At 37.3% G+C, this 16,216-nt stretch overlaps 2 protein-coding genes across 2 annotated transcripts in view; one reads left to right on the top strand and one right to left on the bottom strand.

The window, feature by feature from the left end:
- The window catches only part of LOC107661904 (phospholipase ABHD3-like), a 19,079-nt gene extending 13,970 nt beyond the window's left edge, over positions 1-5,109 (top strand). The window contains exons 4-9 of the mRNA XM_016451692.1: positions 1,145-1,190; positions 1,801-1,913; positions 3,238-3,411; positions 4,319-4,367; positions 4,459-4,624; positions 4,777-5,109. Of these exons, the coding sequence (XP_016307178.1) occupies positions 1,145-1,190; positions 1,801-1,913; positions 3,238-3,411; positions 4,319-4,367; positions 4,459-4,624; positions 4,777-4,958 (730 nt within the window). The 3' untranslated portion in view covers positions 4,959-5,109. The remainder of the gene's footprint in view (positions 1-1,144; positions 1,191-1,800; positions 1,914-3,237; positions 3,412-4,318; positions 4,368-4,458; positions 4,625-4,776) is intronic.
- Positions 5,110-12,718: 7,609 nt separating this feature from the next.
- LOC107661895 (GREB1-like protein) overlaps positions 12,719-16,216 on the bottom strand; it is a 32,760-nt gene continuing 29,262 nt past the window's right edge. The window contains exons 30-32 of the mRNA XM_016451684.1: positions 15,283-15,483; positions 14,907-15,045; positions 12,719-13,439 (exon numbers count right to left, since the gene is read on the bottom strand). Of these exons, the coding sequence (XP_016307170.1) occupies positions 13,276-13,439; positions 14,907-15,045; positions 15,283-15,483 (504 nt within the window). The 3' untranslated portion in view covers positions 12,719-13,275. The remainder of the gene's footprint in view (positions 13,440-14,906; positions 15,046-15,282; positions 15,484-16,216) is intronic.

The following is a 16,216-nucleotide window of genomic DNA, read 5'->3' as shown; positions in this document are numbered from 1 at the left end:
TTTTTTTCCCCTTTTTTTGGGGGGGGGGGGGGGGGGATGTGCACACAGTTACTGAAAGCAAATTTGAATAGTTTTAGTTTTAGTTAATGAGATAACAGATAACAGCAATGGTCATGCAGCAGCGCTAGTTTGTGTGTGGAGTAGTACCCAAGAAATAGAGAATGAAATGTAGAGAAAGAAAGTAGCGATATAAAACCTGTTTGAAGGACGAGAGCAGAAAAGCTCCTTGAAGTAGTCAGATAAGGCCTGGAGGAATGTAGTTTGACTGTACAGAGTTACATGTTTCATGTTATATCAGATAACTCTGGTTGTGCTCTTATCAACTACATACATGTACTGTGTGTGTGTGAAACGGGGTTATTGCCCTCTTCAAAGCTCGCATGTACTAGGAAATGATTGAGTTCACAACAGCTAATATAATTTGGTCAAGGACGTGACTTTCTGAGATTCAGGAGCATCTAATGACACAAACACTGTGTGTGAATACAGAAGATGTCAAGGCAAGCATCACTATTATTATTATTTGTACTTGAAGAAGCCTCTAATTCTTTGACACATAACTCATCAACGCACCACTTTTGCTGCAGATTTATGATATGATCAGGCAGCTTGATGATGATTTCCAGGGCTAGAAAAGTAATGGAGAATTACTCAAATATTAAAAGTTCAAAATATACATTTTTGTAATTATGCTCAGCTAGAAAGAATCGACTCTGAACTGCTGAATTATTGATGGGCATTAATACAAGTACATTCATCTGTTTGCCATATGTCTACTTAATGTGCTATTCTCAGGTTGTGATCCCTAAAATGCTTGTGTAAATGTAAGAACTACTTACATTTTTACATTTATTTATTTAACAGATCACTTTATAAGTCGCTTTTATCCAAAGTGACTTACAAATGAGGGATGTACTTCCTTAAACTGCTAATGAAATATCTTGTTTAGAAATATAGACCATTTTTATTTTGTGTGGTGTAGTGGTGTAGTGATATAAAACTATAATGTAGTCAACAAAACTGGAAGTACTTTATATAAATGAATGAATGCCTTTAGAACATGTCAACCAATCAGAATTAAGAATTCAACTACAACAACTTTTCAAATGGAACATTTTTGGGAATCCTTTCTTGTGTTTTTCAGATGTGTGGTGTTCAATAACAGAGGAGTATCGGGTGAAAAGTTACTGGTAAAGATATCCTTTTATCTCTGTTTTCTTCAGTAATTTAAACCAAAATGTTGTCATGTTAAGCTTTGGCAGAAGCAACACACACATGAATATCAGTTGTTCAAATTGAAGTTATGTAATATTTGTTGTGCAAACAAGCTTTGTATACAAGAGCCTGTCGATAAATCCTTTGCTCTGACTCATGAACTTTGTTGGAATTTAGATGATCATGTTTTTTCCGTCCAGCAGAAGAAGCTTAAAATCCCTGCTGTAATACTCATGTCAGAGAGCTAGTAATAAAATGTTTGAAGTTGAAATGTGTTGAGAGAATGTGTTTATTAAAGCTTTGCAGATGCATAATATTGTCCCATTGAAATATATGTAATTGTAAGAAAAATACATAATATTTAGTCATGTTTTTAGTACTTAAAGCACAAGAATAATTTTTATTCAGTTGAAATAAGAGACTCTCAACACACAACTTTAAACAATCAGTAAATCTCATGAGCATGCTTGATCCTTAGAGTCAAATTCACATAAGGTTGTGAGATTCCCTGAGTATAAATACAGATCTCTGGTGTGTGTTTGTGTGTCTGTGGTTCTCTTATATCCTCTGCTCACTGTGCTCTAGACGCCTAGGACGTACTGCGCAGCGAACACAGAGGATCTGGAGGTGGTCATTGAACATGTCCAGCGGACCATTGACAAAGCTCCGCTCATGGCGGCTGGGGTTTCAATGGGCGGGTGAGTTTCACACACACACACACACACACACACACACACACAGGGATTTATCCTGCCCTTAAATGGGAATTCAGTTGCTATGATCACACACCAGGACACTCTAGCAGTGTTTTTTCCACTGATCCGAACTGTACAGTGCCTTTAATTAAATAGAGAGTCAGCATGCAAATACTCCACCATTCAAAAGTTTGGGGTCTCCTCTGCTCACCAAGGCTGCATTTATTTCTTAAAAAATACAGTAAAACAGTAATCTTGTGAAATATTTTTACAATGTAAAATAAGTGTTTTGTAGTTGAATACTGTATATTTTAAATGATAAAACGGAGAGTTCCGGTCCTTGATTCTGATTGGTTGTTTCAGCATCATTACTCCAGTCTTCAGTGTCACATGATCCTTCAGAAATCATTCTAATATGCTGATTTGTTGATCAAGAAGCATTTATTATTATTATCAATGCTGAAATCAGTTGTGCTGCTTCATATTATTGTGGAAACTGTGACTGTGATTTCTGTGAAGCGAGAAACACAGACAAAATCATGAAATCCACTAATAAAGTAATCAAATCGTGATTAGTGTTTGTGATTACTAAGCCACGAAAAGACTGTTATTGAAATATGAAGCCTCCATGCATCTATGTGAATAAGCGCTGGAGTTTCACCTACACACATACTACACTTCGTTAATATTTCATCTATTACGAAGGAAACAAACCCATACACAACAGAAAAATTGCTGTTATATTAAAATGTTCATTCCTGACAGGTATTATAAAGTGTCCCCAATTCATGCTTTGTTCATGCATTTATTTCCCCGTCATGTGATGCAGATGACATTTCATTTCCCAGATCCTCACAGCGTCATTTCACCCTAAATTTATACCTGGTTCTAAGTAAAAGCTGAGTCGGCAGCATGGCGCTCTAAACCACTCTGTCTTACAGAAAGAAAAGGGTCAGCTTCACACGACTTATGTACAAAAAACTAGCAGCCATACATATACACAGTGGTGTCCAAAATTATTAGAACCAGCTAAAAAAATGGTTTTAAGTCAGCTATTTCTATCTTTTGCTGTAGTGTGTCAGTAGGAGATATCAGTTTACATTTCCAAACATTCATTTTGCCATTAAATGTAATAATCCTGTGAGATTTTTGTCTGACAGCAGCCAGTGCTCCACACAGAGATCTGATCTTAAAACCATTTTTAGCTGGTGAAAATACTAGTGTTCTAATCATTTTGGCCACCACTCTATGTGTGTGTGTTATTGGATATGTTAGACGCTATATGTCGTAGCTGCTGTAGTAAATGTCATATCTTGACACCCTGCAGGATGATGCTGGCGAACTATCTGGGTCGGAAGGGCTCTGAGGTGCATCTGAAGGGAGTGGTGGTTTTCTCGGCAGGCTGGGATGTGTTTGAGGGCACGGCTTCACTGGAAAAGCCCCTGGACCGCTTCCTCTTCAACTCCTACCTCACCAGCTGCCTGCAGGCATCCGTGGACCGGTCAGTGGGGTCAGAGGGGGATAAACCGGGCGTAATTCACCACAGTTTAGTGTCTGTGTGTGTGTAGTCCCATCGCAGAGGACATTGTCCTCGACTGCCCCCCTTTTTGGGTTTGATCTCTTGTTGAGTGTTACCAAATGTGCCAAATAAGATTAAACGGAATTTGTTACGTACAGTATTTTGCTGAAGTACACCGAGTTTCAGAACAGGACGTTGAAATTAAACTTTGCACATATGGAGCTTACTCTTCTTTTAATTAACTCTTAAGCCGCTTATCAGCAACTTACAAAAAATGCTATGGTGGTACCATGCTACAGTTGTGTTTGATACAGTATATACCATGATACTACTAAACGGCTGCCTGAAATAGAACACTAGTGTACTACTCTTACTATATCTGTAGTATGCAGTATGCTGTGCACAGTATGCACATTTCTGCTTGCATATAATAACCATGACCATCTATGTTTGCAAAAAAAAGCACACTACACTGATCAACTTGACCTGCCATTTGCAGTGTTATGGATCAATCAGAATTAATAACAACAACTAATTTGACATCTCTTTCATTTAATTGGGCAGCTAAAAGCTAACACATTTTGACACAAAATGAAATTAAAAATGCTAAACAATTTTCGTCAGGGATAACAACTTGCACTGTTACTTTTGTAACATTTGGCGAGCAAGTGATGTAATGATACATTTCTCCAAATCTGTTCCCATAAAGAAACAAACTCCTCTACATCTTGGATGGTCTGGGGGAGAGTACATTTTCAGCAAATTGTCATTTTTGGGTGAACTATTCCTTTAATTATAAAGCATGTCACTATTATGAATAGAGTTCTTGTTTACATAAAGATGATCCCAAACCGCCAAAACCTGACATTTTTCTTTTTTCTTTTTGCAGTCACAGAATCATTCTTGAAAAGAAATATGACATAGACCACGTGATGAAGGTGAGTCAGTCATTCTGACTTGCACAATATCGTGTCACATTTGTCACATGCTGTTAATGTAATATTTAGTAATATTGCTTGCATTCCACAGGCTAAAACAATCCGAGAGTTTGATGAACGTTTCACATCCATCATGTTCGGCTATCCATCCAATGACGACTACTATCGAGACGCGAGCCCCATTCACAAGATCAAGTCTGTGCAGGTGCCAATGCTGTGCCTCAACGCAGCAGACGATGTCTTTTCCCCCAATCATGGTGAGTCGGCCAGATTTATTAGGGCTGCGGAAAATGTGACATTTAAGTTTAGGGCTGAAGTGAAAGAAACTTCAATTTGGCCCAGCCAGTTGAAAAGGTCATGACTTTATCCCATCCAAGTTGAGCTAAAAACGGTCTTTCTTCTTCTTCAGCCTTTCCAGTGGAGGCGGTGAAGCAGAACCCCAATGTGGCCCTGCTCATCACCTGTCACGGGGGCCATATTGGCTTCCTGGAGGGTCTGTGGCCACGGCAGAGCACCTACATGGACCGAGTCTTTCGCCAGTTCACCAGTGCCGTGTTTGAGAACGCCAGCAGTCTGGATGGTCTCCACTGACCTTCTCTTTCCATTCCCTCTACAGCCATGAGCAAAAAAATCTGGATACATTTCCAAAAATGAAGTGCACAGGTTCACTTGAGGGCCAGGATTGTATTTTTGTTTTCGTTTTTTTATTATAAGCACATTTGTGCGGAGCCCCGCACATGACATGCAAGAAAAAATAAATAAATTGTGCGCACGATTTACTCATTCGGTCCCTCGATGTACTAAAACGTGCACACGATTACTATTTCGTTCACTCGATTTGCTAAATCGTTCGCACAATTTACTAATTCGTTCTCTCGATTTATAAATCGTGTGCACGATTTAGTAAATCGAGGGAACGAATTAGTAAATCGTGCGCACAATTTATAAATCGAGGGAACGAAACAGTAAATCGTGCGAACGATTAAGCCTACTATTTTTTTCCTGCATGCCATGTGCGGGGCTCCATACATTTGCATTCATGGAACAGAAAGTCTTAGAAATTCTCGCACGTTCCATCCGCTCATCCATCCATCCATTGATGCACTTATTTGTTTCCTAATTGCATGTCTGTGTATGACTCGCTATAGTTTTTTTAGTATTTCTAAATGTGATTTAAGTAAACATCCACCTGGACCACTGAATCACTCATTAGGTGATGTTACTCAACATGAATCCACATGAAGATGAGATTGTCCAGAAAAACAACAAGCCTTGAAACCTACCGGGACGATGTCACAAAGAAATGGCCAGGTTCACCACTAAATCCAAAAAAAAAAAAAGATGTGAAAAATCAGCATTACTTTCATGTTCTTCAGTGGGTAGATAAATATTTTAGGCCATTTTGGTTTTAAGACCTTGAACCTCCACACAAGGCTAATGAAAATAGATGAGAGTTTGCTTAAATGTTGTGTTCCAGTCACGTGTGCACTATTTAGTAAATCGAGGGAACGAATTAGTAAATCGTGCGCACAATTTATAAATCGAGGGAACGAAACAGTAAATCGTGCGAACGATTAAGCCTACTATTTTTTTCCTGCATGCCATGTGCGGGGCTCCATACATTTGCATTCATGGAACAGAAAGTCTTAGAAATTCTCGCACGTTCCATCCGCTCATCCATCCATCCATTGATGCACTTATTTGTTTCCTAATTGCATGTCTGTGTATGACTCGCTATAGTTTTTTTAGTATTTCTAAATGTGATTTAAGTAAACATCCACCTGGACCACTGAATCACTCATTAGGTGATGTTACTCAACATGAATCCACATGAAGATGAGATTGTCCAGAAAAACAACAAGCCTTGAAACCTACCGGGACGATGTCACAAAGAAATGGCCAGGTTCACCACTAAATCCAAAAAAAAAAAAAGATGTGAAAAATCAGCATTACTTTCATGTTCTTCAGTGGGTAGATAAATATTTTAGGCCATTTTGGTTTTAAGACCTTGAACCTCCACACAAGGCTAATGAAAATAGATGAGAGTTTGCTTAAATGTTGTGTTCCAGTCATTTTGACCTGGATTCTTTTTCCCGAAAAGTTATTAATTTTAAAAGTTAGTTAATGTTATCACGTTGGACTAAAATTAGCTGACTTTGCTCACACAGGATATAATAACTTCCTTAAATATTTTGATAATTTTTATGCGTTTTGGGTTTTTTTCCCCCACTTGTGGTGCCTACAAAAATTGCTTATAAATATCTTGTTATGCTATGTTGTTGCCAAATATTGGATTCAATCTTTTTATCATCAGTACAGTTTTTGCATTTACTTTTGGAACCGATTGATCATAGGCATTATTGATCTGAGCTTATGCACCTTTTTTTTTTTTTGTGAACTTTTTTTTTTTACTCAAAACCTGAGGTGCATAAGCTCTGAACAATGAGGCCTACAATCAGTCGGTTCCAAAAAGAAATACCAAACCTGTGCTAATTGAAAGCAAACAAGCTGACAAAAAAGATTAAATCCAATATTTCATGATAATATTTTATAATGACATGTTTCCAAGCAATTTAAAAGGCTGTTCATTTTTTGACTGGGAACACTAAATTAGGTAAAGCATTTTCAACACAGAACAAGGGTTAATTGTCATGGAAATAATACAAAAAAGGTCAGTTTCTTTATGCAAAGTACCTGGAGATGTTTTATGAGATTTTGTCAAATTGCACTACTGTAGAAATGGTTGTACCCGAGAATGTTGCAGGGCGTTTGTGCACTTGTTTTGTGCAAGTCTGAAAATTTGTTGCAGAGACTTTACCTAATCTTCTAATAATGATCCAAGATGCTGTAAAACCACGTCCAAGCAAAGAGGTCACAGTCCAGCAACACATTCTCCTTCTCATTCATTGGTTACCAGTTCAACCTATAACATGTCCGTGGCCAGTTATCTTCAGCAACTGATGTGCTGCATCCAGGCCTTATCGTTTCAGTCCCTTATAGTGTTAAGAAAGGAAGATTTCACTATTATTGTCTATTATTGTCATTATTATTGTTCCCAACCCTGGTCCTGGAGGCACCCCAACACTGCACGTTTTGCATGTCTCCTTAATCAAACACACCTGATTCAGGTCATCAGCTCATTAGTAGAGACTTCAAGACCTGAAATTGGTGCGTCAGAGAAAGGAGACATGCAAAATGTGCAGTGTTGGGGTGCCTCCAGGACCCGGGTTGGGAACCACTGGTACTCTACAGTATCAGTTGAAGTATCACTGAAGTGTGTGAAGCCAAAGGAGACTCGTCACGTATTTACAGACAGTATCTTTCCAATTCTTCGCTAACTTGATGTTTAAGTATCTTAAATGTCTGTAGCTTTGTAGCTGTCAGGGACTAACCCCACTTTCTTTGTGTTTCCCGTTTGTGTTTTTAGGGCAAGAAAAGATTGTATCATATCAGTTATTTTTCATAAGAATGTACCGCATGCACTTTTTTTTTTTCATTCAGTACTGTTATATTGACATTGACTAGTTCAACCTTGTAAATGAATCATATTTGTTTGACTAGGAATGTGAAAATTGCACTAATTTTAGTTGAAGGCACTTAACCTGTGTAGCCCTGTAAGTAAAGTGTGTTTTCTTGAACCGGACGGACGTGGCTTCAAGGATTCTGTGAATGTGAAAATGACTTGAGCTACTGTTTGTCTAAACTAAAACATGCTTGCTTTGAATTTGCTTCAGGCTCAAATAGCTTTTTTATATGATGGCGCCATTGAAATCCTGCCCACAGCTCCTTAAATAATATAAAAAATGAGAAAAAAATGAAAACAGGAGCAGTCAATAGTTATGCGAGAATGACAGGAATAGCTCGACACAAAATGAAGGATGTATGTATGCTATTGCGATGGCAGGGGTTTTATGAGGAAGCTCTTTATAAATGATGTAAAAATCCACCCCAATATAATTGTACGTAGTGATTTTCATGGAGGAATGATATGATGTCCAGAACTAGATGTTAGCTATTGAAACCGCCCAGCCATGTGTTGTATATTGACCTTTGTCTGTTCTTATGACGGTGCTGCTTCATATTGTGCTTCTGCTCCTGTGGACTTTAAAAACGCTTTCCTCTCTGCTTCCCTTCCATCCTGTTTCTGAGTAGCATGCGTCACTGTTCTAAGTGTCTCGAGTAACTGTACTGACATGCATCACATAACCTGTAGCACAACAGACATAATTTTCCATGAAGACGTCTTTCCTTTTATAGATTTATAAAAGGATTGTGTATTTAACATGTGCAGCAATAAGATTTGAATACAAGATCTATGTCTATGTAGAATAAATATATGCACATGTATGGATTATAAGTGCATTTGTGGTCTTAAATAAATGATGGAATTCAACTGTACAGTTGTTGTTTTTGTTTTGTTTGTAAATATATTAGTGATCTGGCAATGATTTAATCATGCCACTGTTGTAATCTGAATCTCACAGTCAAATATCAAATAGCCGAATAAAATGCATTTTCCATGAATACAGTATAAAACAGACCTTGCAGGTCCATTTTTATTCTTTTTTAACCGCTAGGAAAAAAAATTCAAAAGCAAGTCAAATTAAATGTTTTATTTATTTAATAAATTTGCACACTTTTAACTCTTGTTACCACAATTTGGGACACATACAACCTAAAATCCTGATTTATGTGATTTGTTATTTTCCAGCTACAAACTTTAAATCACCTTTAAATCTCAATAAACATTTTAACGAAATCCTAGACTAAAGGTTAAAAAAAAGAGTAACAGGGTTGATATTTTTTCTAAATTAATCTGCGACTCAGTAGAGAATAGTTAGTTTGGGGTTCAATGTTGCTTTTTAGTTATTTCCGAACATGATTTATAATAAAATACTTGATTGCTCATTTTTCTCACAATAACTTGAGTAACTGAGCTGAATATTTGAGCTTGACTTGATTTAGTCAACAATTTGTACATAATCTACGAAAATGAAATTATTTACTTATTACTATTACGTATTAATTACTAAATGATTTACTTCATCCTGTCATGCTGTAGAAAAAATATAATTTAAAGCAAGACACCCCAGGTCAAGAGTAAAAAAAGTTACAAATGTTATGTTTAAATATGCAAATGAGGCATTAGCTAAATAAATATGCAATAACTCATTTCCAGAACAAACATTTGAACATTGGATAAAGCCAGGTTTAAAACTCGTTTTATTTTGTGGAAATATTAAGGTTATTACAGACTGGATTTTGGAACTCTTTTTTATCATTCTATAAATCAGAAAATACTGTTAACAGCCACAAAAACAATACACTTTGGAATAAAATGTTTGTATAAAATCAGACAAATGATATATGAACAAAGCCCTCTATATTAAAAAGCTTCAGAAAATACAGTAGATTGGAATAAATCGACAAGTTGTGGATAAAATAGATAAAGTGCTTTTTGATGTTAAAGTCCAAACAGTCCAAAATCTCAAGAATGACCAATGCATGACGTGCAAATGTGGCATCTTGCCTCAAAATCACAAATATGCAAATATGTGACTCGCATATCTACGTCCATGCCGATAAACTTCTGTTGAGCTCGATACAGACACTGTTTGGAGGAATTTTGACCCACATTCCAAGTCCTTTTCTGTTTTAAATCTCATCCAGACTAGAAGGCAGACTGCTAAACTCATAAATGTATAGCATATCTAGCAGTCTGCTATAGACTAATTATAATCTCATTATAAACCTCTAGCCAGATGGAGAAGTAGTTACCAAGAAGATGAGTGTGACATTAACATTATCAAAATATATGTTTACCTCAGTGTTTATGACCAACATAATGTTTCACCGAAAGAAAATAAGTGGAAATACCAAGCACTTTTTGAAATACAAGGCTTTCTGGACACATAAAACATGGTACATGAATAAAGCAAAGTACCACGGTGTTACCATCCGGTGCCATTACTTTAACATGGTACGGTCATTGTGCTTTTGTGTTGCAATTAACAATTAATTTCAATTTTTTGCTTCTGCAGGATACATTTACTGTATATATCCAAGCTTTTATTATTATACGTCTGCATCTCAGATCTACCAAAGTGAGGAAACTGTGTGAATTTGTGTGTGTTTGGGCATGTAAGTAGGGCATCTGGGCTCTTCTGACTATAATAGGATGTACCAAAGCATCAAAACACCGCCTGCCAGATTTATTTTGGACTCTGTGGTTCACACTTCACCCGAGCGCCTCACTCGAAAACCTCATAAAACCACCCACAGGCTTTCACCTTTGGCAGTCATCATGAGGATATCTTGACAACCTGAGTGGACTGATAATGCGTCACTCTGCTTTAACAGGGTTAAAGTTCATCACTTCTCTTGGGTTGAACCCTGGTGTGATTTTATCCAGAGTCCTGCAATATTGAGGACAGAGGGTGACTGCATACGAGGTTCATTATCGGTTGACGACTGATGGTTTGACTCAGCAAATAAGCACAGCAAACAAATAAGACTGTGTTAGGGAAACAGGGCATTATAAATGTGTCAGAACAGCTTATCATCAATAGATACAACACAGTAAGGTACAGTATCATAATATACAGTGTTAACTAGTTACAGTACAATAACTAGTTACAGTAATAATATTACTTTTGCAGTAACAATATTAGTAAGATTTCAGTAACAATATTACAGTTACCATCCATGAAACAGCTCGTAACTTAGTTACTTTTGATGGCCAAGTCCAACAATTCAATGATTCCTAGATTAATTTTTAATACTTTTTAGTCACGTAGGCACATGAAGTCACTATAGCTACAAGTAGCTAAAGCTACACATGCCAGTTAACAAGATTAATATAAGAAGGTCAGGTGTTTAGCAGTGCTTTCTACATTTTTGACCTCAGAAAGTTTGACATAAATTGTTGATAACACTTTATTACATTCATTTATCTCAACAGCAACAAGAACATTTTTGTGAAATCAAATGTTTACTAAACCAAAGCCGGCCAGTAGATCATGAGGTAGACGATATCAAATGGTTCGGTGCTACATATGTTCAGGACATTCACAGCTGACAGGAAAGATGCAAAGATTGTGAGAAGCAAATTGTATAATTGATGTGCACATCAAATTATCTACAAATGAGACACATTCGAAAGGTTGTCCAGTGGGGTTTTGGCTTTCTTCATCATTACAATCAGTATCATTATGGGATGCATTTTATTCTAAACACTCCAGTTGATTCATAATAATATTTGGTATGCTTTACATTAGTTGATTTCTAATACATCATCTGTGTGCAAAGCTTCTGGTGATGAATTCAAGGACTTGACCTAGCAATGCATTCCTGATATTTCAATGATTATCAGTCCAAGAAGCTTTTTCAATAAATAAAACAATCCCTCAAAAAAAGGGATCCATTTTTTTCATTTTAAATAAATCACCCGCAACAGAATCTAATGGGTCCTAGGTAGATTCTTTGTGCCGTGGAAAAATAAAAGGACGCTTTTGATTCGTGACACATGCGGCTCAAAGTGACTCTTCAGTAAAACTAGCCAGAATCCAAAGTGACAAAAAGTCATATATATTAATATCGGCATTTCTTAAAATGTAAACAAAGCTTTTTCTTTTAACATCCAAAAAGTCCTAGACACAATTCAGAACATTCATCTTCTCCAACATACCATATAGGTAGCTATCATTATGAAATGGGCATTGTCTTTCCAGTTTCACTGATATTAATCGTCTCTTCCGGACTGGAGTTTGGGATTGTGTCATCGTCATCAGGGTTCCTTAAGGCATTCACAGTGTGCAACTCCAAAACACCCCCAGCTACTTCAATAAAGGGAATGTTTCACTGAAGAATATGATTAATCGATGCTAACTTTAAACAACATGACCTTAAAGGAATAGTTCACCCAAAAATGAAAATGTGTTGTTTATCTGCTTACCCCCAGGGCATCCAAGATGTAGGCGACTTTGTTTCTTCAGTAGAACACAAACGAAGATTTTTAACTCAAACCGTTGCAGTCTGTCAGTCATATAATGGAAGTGAATGGGAATCACGGCTTTGAGAGTAAAAAAAACATACACAAACAAATCCAAATTAATCCCTGTGGCTTATGACAATACATTGATGTGTAAAGACACGAAACGATCGGTCTGTGCAAGAAACTGAACAGTATTTATATAGTTTATTACCTCTGATTCACCGCAATGTCCGAACTGTCCTGACAGCCGGCGCGCAGCACTTATAAGTCTGCGATCCGCCGTAAAGCAAGAAGAAGATGCGTTGCGCGCCAAGGCTGTTGAGAAGGACAGTTCGGACATTGCGTGCAACTAGCAACGCCCAAACTTGGGTGACTGACAACTCTGAGGAGCAAGGGATGTTTTTTGGATTATGTCAGGTACTATCTTTGGCAAGATAAAAGATTATAGAATCTTGATGAGATTGCCCGATGAAATGCTCCCAAGACTACACACCTAAAAGCATCATGAGCTGTTGTGTGAGCGTCCAGATTGCGGAGTTTATAAGTCTTTGGTGGACTGCATTAATGATGAGCAGTACATAAAACAGGCAAGAAGAAAGAAAGAATAGCAGTACAGTAGTACGTCCTTTTGTCTCATGACAAAAAACCCTGAGATCATATGTAGAAGGACATATCCTTCGCAGTGTCCTTGCATGTTAGGACAAGCAAAATCACCAACAAACAAAGTTTTTCCAAAATATAAAAAGGGAAACACAAAATCTGTATCTGTCATTTCTTCAAAGTATCTATCCTCAAACATCGTCTGAGGTAGTGATGAGAATCTCAAGTCTTATTCTCTTCAGAAGCAGGTGTTGGAGAGTTATGATGCTGGAAAACAAACAGCCAAGCAGTTGAATTGAAATGGAGATGAGGAGATTAGATATGGCGGCCGGTAAGGAAGTAGAGGGGATGGTCCTCGCTGCAGTTAGCCGTCTGAAACTCATCCCGCAGACGAAACTGCCACTCGTCCTCCAGCTCCAAACGCACAATAGTCTGACGCAAAGAGCTGCGGTCCTGACAGATCACGCACAGCGTGGCGCCTGCAAGACGAGCGATAGAAATGATGATGATTAAAATCTTCTTATAGGACCACAATGTGATTAGAGAGGTATGCTGTTGCTGTTCTGATGACTCTGTTGAACTTTCATATTTAAAGGGTTAGTTCACCCAAAAATGAAAATTCTGTCATTAGTTACTCACCCTCATGTCGTTCTAAACCCATAAGACCTTCGTTCATCTTCGGAACACAAATTAAGATATTTTTGATGAATTCCGAGAGCTCTCTGACCCTCCCATAGACAGCAATGTAATTACCACGATCAAGGTCCAGAAACGTAGCTAGGAGATCGGTAAAATAATCCATGTGACATCAGGGGTTCAACCGTAATTTTACGAAGCTACGAGAATACTTTTTGTGCGCAAAGAAAACAAAAATAACGACTTTATTCAACAATTCGTCTCCTCCGCGTCACCCTGGTGCCATTTTGGAGAATATCCACTGAACACAAACAGCGTATGCTATTCTGTGTCAGCTGCGTCACATACATTGCATACATTGTTAACGTATGTGATACTCTCCAAAATGGCACCAGGGTGACGCGGAGGAGACGAATTGTTGAATAAAGTCGTTATTTTTGTTTTCTTTGTGCACAAAAAGAATATCTTAATTTGTGTTCCGAAGACGAACGAAGGTCTTACGGGTTTGAAACGACATGAGGGTGAGTAACTAATGACAGAATTTTCATTTTTGGGTGAACTATCCCTTTAATATCTATGTGGAGTGGGATTTTGGACTATTAAGCTTACACTGTGTCCTGACCATTTTGAAATTTGAATTTGCTATTTTAGTTATAAAAACAAGGTTTTCTGTTTGAGATGATAGAAATGGGAAAGTTTGGGATCAGTAAGATTTGTACTTTTATTCAGCAAGGATTCATTAATCTGATTAATAGTGACAGTAAGACATCAAATCAGCATGTTAGAATGATTTCTGAAGGATCATGTGACTCTGAAGTCTGGAGTAATGATGCTGCACTGCAAAAAATGGCTTATCTTACTTAGTATTTTTGTCTTGTTTCTAGTCAAAATATCTTACAATTCTTAAATCAAGAATATTTTACTTACCCCACTGGCAGATAATTTTACTTGTTTTAAGCAAAATGCACTTAATTTAGTTTTTCCCCCTGGAAACAATACTAAATATCTTAAGTAATTTGGCTTATCTAGTAAAGGTATCTTGATTTAAGAATTTTAATATATTTTGACTAGAAACAAGACAAAAATACTAAGTACGATAAGCCATTTTTTGCAGTGTGAAAATTCAGCTTGGCATCACAGGAATAAATTACATTTTAAAACAGTTATTTAAAATAATTTCACAACATTAGAGTTTTTACTATATTAAAAAAAAAACCTTACTGACTTTTTGACAGTGTGAGTGTATTTTGGATTTTTCTTTTTCTATGAAATATTTTTTCGTATTCCAGCTGTAAGGGACCCGGCCTCACCTTTGAGGAAGTTGAATTTCTTCAGGAGGCTCGAAACGACAAAGGAGTCACACAAGTAGAGCAGCAGCCCACTGAACATCACCCCTTGATGATCCACATTCACTGAGTGCGGCCGAGAGCTCATGTAACACGTCTGAATCTGTAAACACAAAGAAAACGCAACACATGAACAATTTTTTCCAACTGCACTAATACACATAAACTGTCAATACTGTGAAAAGAACTGCATGAACATTCTTCAAAAATTCTCCTTTTGTGTTCCAGGAAACACATAATAGCACACAGGTTTGGAGTAATATTAAGGTGAGTAAATAATCAAAACGTTACTTTTTGGTGAACTATCCCTTGAAGTGTGAGACTCATCATTTATTTGTACCTGTGGGCCGAGGTTGAGATAGCTGTCTATGGACAGCACGGGGTTAGCGCTGTTACAGAGGGCCAGAGGAAAGAGCCGGTGGCTGCAGGACTGCAGAAACTTCTCCAGCAGGAACTGAGCCGGCGTGGACAGCAGTGTGTGTTCACTGTCCGGAGCGCACACATACTGAGACGCACAAACACGCACCGGGGTCTCCATCCTCTGCGGCACAAAAGAGATGCAGGGAGAGGGTGTTTTCGAGATGTTAGACTCTTACAATTACACTTGTTCTTTACAAACTGTAAAAATATTTTTACAGTCCCAGAAATGTGACAAATCCAAAAAATATCTAATCTAATTTTAATATCCCGATTTGCTGCTAAAGAAACATTTCTGATTATTGTCAATGCTTAAGACAGTTGTGCTGCTTAATATTTTTGTGGAAACTGCGATATGTTTTTTTTTTCAGGAATCTTTGATGAATACGAAGTACAAAAGAGCAGCATTTATTTGAAATAGTATTTCTTTTTTGTAACAACATAAAAGGCTTTACTGTCACTTTTGATTTAATTTAGTGCATCCTTGCTGAATACAATTATTAATTTCTTAAATTAAACCTTACTGACCCCAAACCTTTGAATGGTAGTGCAATACTACACATTATATTGATTTATATATCTATATTTAATTATAGAAATTGCACAAATGCAGACATACATAGTGGATGTAAATTTTAGGATGATATAAAGCTCAGTTGTTTAAGTCACTAAGGCCCGGTTTCACAGACAGGGCTTAGACTAAGCCAGGATTAGGCCATAGTGCAATTACGACATTTAAGTACTTTTTTATAAACGTGCTTAGAAAAAAACAGGTAACACTTTACTTGAAGGGGTGTGCATAAGACTGACATGGCACCTTCATAATCATGACATGACACATGTCATGAATATGAAGG

This window comes from Sinocyclocheilus anshuiensis, unplaced genomic scaffold (genome assembly GCF_001515605.1).
Source record: "Sinocyclocheilus anshuiensis isolate Anshui unplaced genomic scaffold, SAMN03320099.WGS_v1.1 scaffold723, whole genome shotgun sequence".
NCBI classification, from domain to species: Eukaryota; Metazoa; Chordata; class Actinopteri; order Cypriniformes; family Cyprinidae; genus Sinocyclocheilus; species Sinocyclocheilus anshuiensis.
The sequence above is the reverse complement of the archived record's forward strand: the minus strand, read 5'-3'. Positions and strand labels throughout refer to the sequence as shown.